Source organism: Delphinapterus leucas, chromosome 2 (genome assembly GCF_059928025.1).
Source record: "Delphinapterus leucas isolate spDelLeu-1000000601 "Yukka" chromosome 2, BTC_Dleu_Yukka2, whole genome shotgun sequence".
Lineage (NCBI taxonomy): Eukaryota > Metazoa > Chordata > Mammalia > Artiodactyla > Monodontidae > Delphinapterus > Delphinapterus leucas.
The window spans coordinates 54390723-54402993 of NC_143130.1; the positions used below are offsets into that span (position 1 = coordinate 54390723).

At 36.6% G+C, this 12271-nt stretch overlaps 1 protein-coding gene across 6 annotated transcripts in view; it reads right to left on the minus strand.

The window, feature by feature from the left end:
• Positions 1-12271, minus strand: part of CERS3 (ceramide synthase 3) — a 121215-nt gene that overhangs the window by 79045 nt on the left and 29899 nt on the right. For all 6 annotated transcript variants that reach the window (XM_089906894.1, XM_089906895.1, XM_022598904.3 and 3 more), the window contains one exon: positions 4174-4291. In XM_089906894.1, coding sequence (XP_089763020.1) covers positions 4174-4291 — 118 coding nt within the window. The remainder of the gene's footprint in view (positions 1-4173; positions 4292-12271) is intronic.

The following is a 12271-nucleotide window of genomic DNA, read 5'->3' on the forward strand; positions in this document are numbered from 1 at the left end:
GAGATCTAAATGAAAAAGACCAGTATGGGCCTCCCCTTCACAGGGTAAAGTCTGTCTGGCGAGGAAGTCAGAAAATGCAACAAAGGATTCTAATAAAATATCATGAGTGCTGAGATAGGGGAGGATAAGGGTACCATGGGACCTAACTTTACATAGGCAGTTCCTGGAAGTTACACTTATGCTGAACCCTGAAAAATGCCCCAAGAAGGAGAGGATGAAGAAGGAGTGTCCTGGCAGCATGTAAGGTTGTCTGGAGATGAGAACATGGGGGAGTTGGGGGCACTTGAGGGACAGATAGAGGCCTTGCAGGGTGGAAACATACAGAGAGGTGAGGAGGAAAGATGTGGCTAAGGCCACAGCAAGGAGGGCCTTGCCTGGAATTTATCTGTAGGTTACAGAATGTTTGCATTTTGAAGTCTCCCTCTTGCAGGTGTAAAGAATGAAGTGCCAGGAGTGAGCAGAGGTAGAGACGGTGTTCAGCAATGAGCAAAGTCCCTGTCCTCACACTGGAATTTTCCCAGATCTGAGAACAATCCAATTTTATTATCCCATCATTTCTACAGATATCTGCTGAATAAATGCTTCTAGAAGACAGTGATCAAACATGATCTGAAGCTTTTTTTTTTTTTTTCTGATTTGGAGCACATATGAATCTGGTTGAAAGTCTTGGCAATACTGGCCTCATAGACCTACAATTTTATTGGGATAGAAATCATCTTGCAAACAAAAGTCTTTAGTAGTATTTTGTTAATGATACATGAAACAAACATTTTATTGAACACCTACTATGTACAGAAAATTGTGTAAGATGTTATGGAAATACAAACAAGCATAAATAGGAAACAAATGACATTCTCTTGGGATAATTTAAGTTGGGAAGACATATTTGAGAACGCTCCTGGAGAAGTCTATATGATAGGCACAGACTACAAATAACAACAGCTGACCTTGACTGTGTGCTGGGCACTATTCTAAGTACTCAATTCAAACTCTGAATTGAGAGCGCTGTGAGGTATGTGCTGTTAACATGCTCAGCTCACAGAAGGGGAAACTGAGGCTCAGAGTGGTTAATTTGCTCACCTCCACACACAGTCTTTTCTCACAATCCATGTTTTTAGCCTGACACGATAGTGTGTGTGTCTGTAGAAGGGAAAGGCTCTCAAGCAGAACCTCAGGGAGAAGTAGTGTGGCCTGAAGGAAGAGCACCAAATGGGGCTATGAGGCCTGGCTACTTGATGCAAAAACCAACCCTCTGGGACTGTGGAGGAGCCACTCGAATTCTTTGACTCTCACCCATAAAATAAACTGGACTAGAGAGCTGTTTGCCCTAAAAATGTTTGAATCTGTGGTTGAGACAAGCTAGCAAACTGGAATGCCCCGTGGACCACAATACCTGCTTTATGTCAGCCTTATGGCACCACATTTTCTTTAGACATCTTACAGAACTACACACTCATTTGTTCTGCAGCAGTTCTCAACATGATTTTGCTGAGGAAATGGGCTAGTTAATAAGTTCTGCTGTTCCTTCATTTTACCAACAGCAGGAAAATTGATCTGCTGGCCAGAGATATTTTTATGCTATCATGGTTCTCTCTCAGTACATCTTGAAGTTGTCATTGAGATACACACAGAGCGAGACACGCACATATAAAAACAGTGGACACATAGCTGCACATACACAGTCACAAAAGAAGTGTGCGAAATCGCAGATCAAAACTCTCAATAGAGAGGCTTCCCTGGCAGTCCAGGGACTCCACGCTTCCAATGCAGGGGGTGTGGGTTTGATCCCTGTTCAGGGAACTAAGATCCCACGTGCCGCATGGCACAGCTAAAAAATTTTTTTAAATGAAAAAAACAAAACAACTCCCAATGGAGGTTCATGTGTACAGCATTTTGGACCTCATCAATACCATGTTATACCCTTCTGTGCTAACCAGTCCAGAATTGATACTGTATATACTGAAATGTTTTTGTTTTTATTGGTACAGTCTATTGCAGCTGAAGAAGCATCCTCAGATTTGTGTCCGCAGTTTCTTTTAATAAAGTCAGGTGTTAGATACCTGTATTACCACTGCAGTGCCTTGAGATTACAGGTTCGGAATACCCACCCATCCCTTGAATCAGCACAAAAATTTTTTTTAGTCCTCCCAGCAACTTGTCTTACTTCAGCTATAAATTAAGCAAAAATGCTACCTGTATGACACTGGCCAAGTTAATGTGTGGAGGTATTGTGATATTATTTTGTTTCCACATCTGAAATCACTATTAAGGCAGGTGCTTTGCATTCCTCTACTATATTCTTCTATCTTCCTAAGTTCTAGTACTTTTATTCTATGGGCATTTTACTGGCCAACTTGTCATCTTGATCTGTTATACAAATACTGCCTTGATTTTGTAATCTATGAGCAATATAAATTAGGTGTTTTAATTATGTCCCTTCATCTTCATGGTTTAGTAGAGGAAGCTTTCTAACACTTGAAGTTGATATATAACATTTCTTTTACTTGATGCAAATGTCCAAATTATATCTACACTAAGCCATGGTGTACTGTCAATTGAGTTAGAACAAATACTTACACACACAGCTCCAGACTCTGAAATATATTTTTAACATTCTATTCACAGATAAAGACATCATTTGGGCATAGCAGAAACAGCACTTGACAGGGAGCCATGGGCCAGGGTCCAGCTGGGGATTTAGCCACTGATTAGCTGCATGACCTAGGACAGGTCATTTCCTCTGTTGACCTTAGTTTCCTCATCTCGATCATAAAGAAGAAAGATGACCTAATCTCTAAATCTCTTTCAGTTTTTCTTAGTTTTTCTTTAACTGTCACATGGCTAATTTCTCTCCATAGCAGAGAAACTTGATAAGAGCCGATTTTTTAAAATATCCTAAAAAGCTGTACAGCAAGCACAGCAAGTAACTGATAGCTACCACTGTTTTTCATGTTTTATGCAAGGTATTACCAAGGTTAGTTATTCTCAGAGAGAAACAGAGAAGGATAATAAGGACTCTCTGAAAGAGTCCTAACTTTTCATAAACACAGCTAAATAATTTCCTGTCTGAAAAACATGAAATGATGCTTAGGCATTATTATCACCAGTGGTAACAACAGTATTTAGATGAATGACTGCAGTCTTTTAGAGCACAAGGAAATGAAGAACACGTGGAGATGGTTTGTCAGACTGTCCTCATTTTAGAAAAAAAGGCACATACAGAAGTTGAGGGCAGAACAAGTTAGAGACAGTGCTGGCTAGCTGTGAACAATTCTGAACATGATGCCTGGTGCTATGTAGTCAGACCTCAACGTGGCTTCTTTGTGCAGGGAGCCCACCAGACCAGTGATAGAAAGGCTCATAGGAAAAGCAAGTGAATTCAGCAGACAAGTTCAGGACCTTAAAAATCTATCTATCCTAAAATTGTGTTAGCACATACTTTTGACTTTTAAATTACTGGTGAGAGATGTCTGTATTCATCATAGAGGGTGCGCCACTTTTGGAGAAGTTTTTATTTCATCTCTCATTTAAATATGGGGGTATAACTAGACTTGCTTAGACACTATTATTTTTAAATATAACTTTTAGGTTAAAGCCATTTTCTGTGGCGTAAACATGCAGCGCACCATAACATTTCATCAAGTACATCTCATATTGAGAAGAGATTTGTGACTCTCCTAACTGTTCTATCTCTGGGGAGTGGGCACAGTATATTTCTGAGTATTTCGAGGCCTTGGATAAAGTAAAGTGTCCTGCTCAGGAAAGCCACCCAATAGACACTTTCATAGTGCGTGTAGTGTATATTGATGGTGTCACAATTATCAAAAGTGTCAGATATGGGCAACTCTGCCTTAAACAATGATCTTTTTTCATTAGTATATTTGTATATATGCTACCATCAAAAATTAAATTTTGACATGTACACCCAAATTATGGCATTGATGGTTAGCATTCAACATTAGCAATGTTTATAGTTTTATATTATAATATTTGTCATTTTATATTATGCTCAGAATGCTGCATAACTTATCAATAAAGAAAAAAAAATCAAATGATTCAAGTCATTTGCTGCTCAACTGAAACAGATTTTTTGCACAGATAGGGTAAACCACAGATGATTGAAACATTAAGAAAGGAGATTTTAAAATCCAAAAACGAAGAATCTGTACTTACTTGAGATGGTTTCCTTGTGGAATGTTTGAAAAAATTCTCTAAAACAGTATTTGGTGTAATCTTCTTTCTAACTTCCTCTTTAATGCCAATTGTTTTTGCTAGAGGTGAAGCAATAAACCTACAAAAATATGAACAAAAGTAAGTTCAAAATCTGAGAATGAATTCACAATGTCACCAGAAAACTCAAGGCAATTTTAGATTCCAAATGAAAGATCAGTCATTGGGCTATCTAAAGCCAATATCTGCCTTACAGAAACTCAAAGAGAGCAAAATTTGAGAACTTTTATACACGCAATAACTTAAAAAAATAAAATATAGTTGACTCTTTAACAACATGGGGGTTAGGGGTGCCAGCCCTCAGCAGCACAGTTGAAAATCCTCCTTGTATAGCTTATAGTCAGCCCCCGTGTAAGTGGTTCCTCCATATCCGAGGTGCCACATCCATGGATTCAAACAACTGTAGATCTAGTACTGTAGTACTTACTATTGTAAAAATTCTGCTTATACGTGGAGCCTGCAGTTCAAACCCTTGTTGTTCAAGGGTCAACTGTACTTGCACAGTTCTAAAATCCATTTTATGTAAACCCAAATATATTTATATGCAAGATCCAGGAACTGAGATAAGCCATTTTACTTAGAGTTTCATTTTTAAGACTACCAGGGATTAAAATAAATAATAGTTTTGTTATTAAGGTTTTCTTTGGTGATACTATCTTCAAGAAATTATTATGTCCCTATTTGAAGTTCTAACTTATGAAAAATGGCATGACTCTTGGGTAAATATCTAGGAATGGGATTGATGGGTTGTATGGCAAGTATACGTTTAACTTTATAAGAAACTGGTCCAATGTTTTCCAAAGTGTCTGCGCTATTTTACATTCCTATCAATAAGGTGCCAGAGTTCCAGTTATTCCATATCTCTGCCAGTAGATGGTATTGCCAGTCTTTTTAATTTTAGCAATTCTACTGCATGTGTGGTGGTTTTTATTGATTTTTACATTCTAGTTTTTATTATTTCCTAACTTCTGCTTATTATAAATTTAGTTTGCTTTTTTCCCTTGTTTTTTAAGGTAGAAGGTATTGATTTGAGATCTTTCTTCTTTTTAAATATAGGTGTTTACAGCTATGAATGTCCCTCTAAGCACTGCTTTTGCTGAATCTCATAAGTTTTCGTATGGTGCTTTCTTTTTCATTCATCTCAAACTATTTGCTAATTTACCGTGTGATTTCTCCTTTGACCCATTGGTTATTTAGAAGTATGCTGTTTAATTTCCACATATTTGCTTATTTCTCAATTTCCTTCTGTTATGGACTTCTAATTTCACTCCATTGTGATCAGAAAACATGCTTTGTATGATTTCAATCCTCTCACATGTATTGAGATTTGTTTTATGGCTTACACGTGGTCTATTCTGGAGAATGTTCCTTGTGCACACAAGAAGAATGTGTATTCTGCTATTATTGGTGGTGTGCTCTACAGATGTCTGTTAGGTCTAGTTCGTTTATAATGTTAATCAAGTCTTCTATTTTCTTGTTGATTTTCTGCCTAGTTGTTCTATCCATTATTGAAAATGGGGTACTGAAGTCTACAACTGTTATTGTTGAATTGTCGATTTCTCCCTTCAATTCTGTTTGTTTTTGCTTCACGTTTTTGGGACTATGTTGCCAGTTACATATATATTTATAAATGTTATATCTTCTTGATAGATTTACCCTGTTATAGTATAAAATGTCCTTTGTCTCTAATAACAATTTAAAGGCTGTTAAATTGTCTGGTATTAGTATAGCCACTCCAGCTCTCTTTTGGTTACTGCTTGCATGGTATATATTTTCTCATCCTTTTACTTTCAACCTATTTATTTCTTTGAACCTAAAGTGTTTCTCTTGTAGAAACCATATAGTTGGATCATATATTTCTATCAAGTCCTCCTATCTATGCCTTTTAGTTGGAGTATTTAATTCATTTACATTTAATGTAAATTACATTTAATTACTGATAAGACAGGATTTATATCTGCCATTTTGCTATTTATTTTCTGTATAGCTTATGCCTTTTTGTTTCTCATTTCTTCTATTACTATCTTGTTCTGTATTAAATAGATATTCTGGCATACTTTTTAAATTTTCTTTTTTTTTTTTACTGTTTTTAAAAATTACCTTCTTAGTGGTTCATCTAGGGATTACAATTAACATCTTAATTTATAACCTCCTAGCTCAGATTAATAGCCAAATAATTTTAGCACTATACAAAAACTCCATGATCTCCCTTCTCTGTGCTGTTACTGTCATATAAATTATATATTTATAAATTGTGTTCACATCAACATACATTTATGATTACTATTTTATGCAGTTGCCTTTTAAATCAGATAGGAGAAAAACATGTTACAAGCAAAAAATGCATTTATATTTTCTTTTTATTTCTTATGTAGGTAACTTTACTGGTGTTCTTTATTTCTTCATGTGGATTCAAGTTAATGTCTGTGTCCTCTAATTTCAGCCTGTAGGACTCCCTTTAGTATTTCTCATAGGGTAGGTCTGCTTAGCAACAAATTCTTCCAGGTTTTGTTTATCTGGGAATGTCTTAATTTCTCTTTCATTTTAAGGATAGTTGTGCTTGGTTGACAGTTTTTTCTTTCTTTTTATTTGTCCTCCCATTGCCTTTGGCTTCCATGGTTGCTGATAAGAAATCAATTCAATCTTACTGAGGATCCCTTTTATGTGATGAGATGCTCCTTTCTTGCTGCTTTCAAGATTCTTTCTTTGTCTTTCAACATTTTGCTTATGATGTATCTAGATATGGATCTCTCTAAGTTCATCCTACTTGGAATTTGGTTAGCTTCTTGGATATATAGATTAATGTTTGTCATCAAATTTTGGGAAATTTTTAGCCAATTATTTCTTCAAATATTTTCTATCCTGTTCATTTTCTCCTCTTCTTCTGGAGTTCCTGTTATGCATATGTTGCTGTGCTTGATGGTGTCCCACAGGTCTCTGAGGCTCTTTGTTTTTCTACATTTTTTTTTTTCCTCGGACTGCTGACTTTTTCTTTTGCCTGCTCAAATATGCTGTTAAGGCCCTCCAGTGAATTTCTTTTGCCTGCTCAAATATGCTGTTAAGGCCCTCCAGTGAATTTTTAATATAAGTTATTGTACTTTTCAAGTCCCAATTTCTATTTGATTTCTTTTTATAATTTTTATCGCTTTATTGATATTCTTAATTTAGTGACACATTGTTCTCATTCTTTCCTTAGTTTTTAAGCTTTTCTCTAGTTCTCTGAACATATTTAAAATAGCTGACTTAAAGTCTTGTCTAATAAGAAGTCCAACATCTAGGCTTTGTAAGGGACACTCTATTGATTGCTGTTTTTTCCTGTGTATGGGCCATACTTTCTTGTTTCTTTGCATGTCTTATAATTTTTTGTTGAAAAGTGGACAAGTTTAATAATATAATGTGAAAACTCTGGAAATCAGATTATCCCCATACTCAGAGTTTGTTGTTGTCCATTTGTTTGTTTACATTTTTGAACTGATCTGTAAAGTCTGTATTCTTTGTCATGTGTGGGCACTAAAGTATCTATTAGGTTAGCTTAGTGGTCTCCTAATGATTAGACAGAGATTTCCTTAAATGCCTGGAACCAATAAGTCTTCTAGTGTTTACTAAGGGGCTCTGTGTATGTTTCAGGGCACACCTTCAACACTAAGATAGCAGGCAACTCTGCCTTAGCCTTCACTTCCTGTTTGCACAGAGCCTCAAGGTCATCCAGAGGTGAGAACTTAAGGTCTACTAAGGTCTTACCTGAGCATGTGGATGGCCCTGGGCATGCCCAAAGCTCTACAAATTCAAGTGGTCTTCTAATTTCCAAGAATAAGTCAGGGCTTTTCAAAACCCCCTATGGACATATCATTTCCCAGCTTATCCTTTAAAAAGAAAAGCTGTTAGTTTATTCTTTGCCCCAACTGCTATCCATTACCTCAGGTAGTTCCAAAGTTAATCAATTGCATTTAATTGTTTTAGACAAGCACCCTTCTTCTCCCCAAGGAAAAAGGCAAACAAAGACAGCTTGTGAGTAATGCCCTTCCAGGGAACCACTAGACAGGTCAGATAATGACAGCTCTCTGGGAATGATGCTTTGAAGGAGCTCCAACTCTGTTCTGCTTCCTTCAACGGCTGCCAGGCTGCTGGTTTCCACTGAAATTGTGGGCTGTTGGTTTTTCAAGACTATCACAGAGGAAGAAAGGTAAGGACAGAAATAGGGCAAGTTAAAATGCCACAGAGCTTGCTGTTCTTTCCAACAGTCAGCTATTTTTCTTAAATAACACTCTCCAGATTGCTGCAAGTCTTTGGCTAATTCTAAATTTTGAAAAGTTGATCTTGACAATTTTTGCTAGTTTTCTGATTTTAGGAAGGAGAAAATTTTCAGAGGCCTTTACTCTGACATTTTTGTTAACTTTCAGTGTGTAGTGGTTTTAATTTGCATTTTGCTAATGACTAATGATGTTGAACATCATTTTATGTGTTTACTTGCTATTTGTATATCTCCTTTGGTGAGGTTTCTGCTCAAATATTCTGCCCATTAAAAAAAATCAAGTTATTTGTTTATTATTGAGTTACATATTCTGAATTTAATATATTATTGAGTTATATATTCTGAATTTAAGTCCCTCATCAGATATATGTTTTGTTCACATTTTCTCCTAGTCTGTCTTATCTTTTAATTTTACTGACATCTTTTAAAAATAACAATTAATGCATTTTTACATATCATATAATTCACCATTTTCAAGTATACTACTCAGTGATTTTTTTCTTTTTTATTAAATTTACCAAGCTGTACATTATCACCATGAGTCAGCTTTAGAACATTTTCATCATCCCACTATAATACCTCGTACATATTTACTTTAATCTCTCTTTCCTGTTAATCATGCCACAGGCAGTCACTAATCTACTTTCTGTCTTTATAGCTGCACCTTTTGTGGATATTTAACATAATGGAATCATACAATATGTGGTTGCTTGTGCCTGGCTTCTTTCATTGAGTTTAATGTTTTTGAGATACATCAATGTATTTGGACGCATTTGGAGTTCAGTCCTTTTTATTGCCAAATAATCTATTGTATAGATATACATACATTAACAATGTCTTTTGAAGAACATTTTAGCAATTTAACAAGAGAAATAAAAGCATATGCCCAAATTCTTCTATTCAAATATTCAGAGAAGTTTTATTCATTATAGCCAAAAACTGTAAAGAATCCAAATTTCCATCAACTAATTAAAGGATAATAAATTGCAATATATCAATATGTTGAGACTACTCAGAAATGACAAGGAATCACTGATACATATAATGACATGAAAAAAATCTCAAAAGCATTATGCTAAGTGAAAGAAATCAGACACAAAAGACTATAATCTATATGATTCCATCTATAGGAAATCTTAGAAAAGGCAAAATTATACTGACAGAAAGCATTTTAGTGATTGCGAGGAGATAGTAAGTAGGAAGAGGATTAACTGAATAGGGTACCGGGGTGTTTTCAGCCAATGGAAATCTCCTATATCATAATCGTGGAGATAGTTACATGACTGTATACTTTTGTCAAAATGTGTCAAATTTTGGATGAACTTTCTTGTATGTAAATCATACCTCAGTAAAGATGATTTTTTAAAAGCATGGTATGTCCCTATTCTCCCTTCATTTCTAACAAAGGCTCCATTGTCTGCCGGGTCAGGCTTTTCTAGTACTTACTTAAAAGTTTCTGTGTTTAATTAAATGCTGGAAATTTTAGTTATGAATGATCATTAACCCTTAAATTCATTGTTTATAACCACGGAGTTGAATAACAGTTTTCCTAGGGACTTCTCTGGCGGTCCAGTGGTTGAGACTCCACACTCCCAATGCATGGGGCATGGGTTCGATCCCTGATCAGGGAACGAAGATCTTACATGTCACACTGCATGGCCAAAAATAAAAAAATAAAAATAAAAAAATTTTCCTAAAATACTCTGATAAAATATATAAGCCAATCCAACTTCCAGATGGCCTAAGTTCTCCTGAAAATGACCTATACATTTCAGAGACATAAAAAACAAACTTATTATGCACCATATGTACACAGAGCAATGTGGATAGATCATAAAGCACAGTGCTGTATTAAAAAAAAAAAGAAGATATGGAAGAAGGTCTTCTTACTGTACCATTTATGTCAACTAACAATACATGTACTTTATGTTCATACTCATGTTTGACTGGGTTATACAAACAAAAAGCCATCAAATACCTACAGCAAGAATGGCAACAGGACTAGGAAATGAGAATAAAAGGTAGTTAATGAAAAAGTTAATTCAAATCAGTCAATCAATCAAAAGAGATCTAATACAGACCAAAGACATGCTGTGGTTCAAGGAATATGATTAATTCCCCCTCTGCATAAAAGTTCCAAATAAAACAAAAACTTAGATGATCTTAAAACTAACAAAGACTCAAAAAACATATATGACAGGATTTTGGATAAATAAGAGAATTGGGTCATTTATCTAACCTACTAGTTAAAGATTTTTATTGGAGAAAACACTCACTGTCTTTACTAGTAGAATAATGCAAACACAAAATGGTTTAATATGGCAGGGTTCTCAATCACACTCACTCAATGTTATCTCCTCAAATATTAGAAATGAAAAAATTACCAAAAATAAAAAAGCAAAGCAGGATTAAGAAAAGAAGATTTATTCAGTAAGGGAATACAACCAATCTCAAAGCCAGACGAAGTATAACATTCCCCTCTAGAGAGTCATGTGAGAGATAAAGGGTGGATAAGTATACACAATGGATAAAAATACATATCCTTAGCATATTTGCGGATATGAGGATCATATCTACAGTCAAAGCATTAATTTAAAGAAGACTTGTTCCTTGGCAGGTACGGCGCAAATTATGCGGTCTCATCTGATCCCAGCAGGTCCGGGCCAAACCAGTGCCTAGCAGGTTTGAAGACAAGAGAGCCATGTGGATGAAACACTCTCGGTGCTGCAGCCAGGAGTCAGTGCTGTGCCTCTGAGGTGGGAGAGCCAACTTCAGGACACTGGTCCACAAGAGACCTCCCAGCTCCACATAATATCAAACGGCAAAAAACTCCCAGAGATCTCCATCTCAACACCAGCACCCAGCTTCACTCAATGACCAGCAAGCTACAGTGCTGGACATCCTATGCCAAACAACTAGCAAGACAGGAACACAACCCCACCCATTAGCAGAGAGGCTGCCTAAAATCATAATAAGTCCACAGACACCCCAAAACATACCACCAGAGGTGGACCTGCCCACCAGAAAGACAAGATCCAGCCTCATCCACCAGAATACAGGCACTAGTCCCCTCCACCAGGAAGCCTACACAGCCCACTGAACCACCTTTAGCCACTGGGGACAGACACCGAAAACAATGGGAACTATGAACCTGCAGCCTGCAAAAAGGAGACCCCAAACACGGTAAGATAAGCAAAATGAGAAGACAGAAAAACACTCAGCAGATGAAGGAGCAAGATAAAAACCCACCAGACCTAACAAATGAAGAGGAAATAGGCAGTCTACCTGAAAAAGAATTCAGAATAATGATAGTAAAGATGATCCAAAATCTTGGAAATAGAATAGAGAAAATGCAAGAAACATTTAACAAGGATCTAGAAGAACTAAAGATACAAGCAACGATGAACAACACAATAAATGAAATTAAAAACACTCTAGATCAGGCTTCCCTGGTGGTGCAGTGGTTGGGAGTCTGCCTGCCGATGCAGGGGGCGCGGGTTCATGCCCCGGTCTGGGAGGATCCCACATGCCACGGACTGGCTGGGCCTGTGAACCATGGCTGCTGAGCCTGCGCATCTGGAGCCTGTGCTCCGCAAAGGGAGAGGCCACAGCAGTGAAAGGCCCATATACTGCAGAAAAATAAATAAATAAAAAAAATAAAATAAATACTCTAGAAGGGATCAATAGCAGAACAACTGAGGCAGAAGAACGGATAAGTGACCTGGAAGATAAAATAGTGGAAATAACTACTGCAGAGCAGAATAAAGAAAAAAGAATGAAAAGAACTAA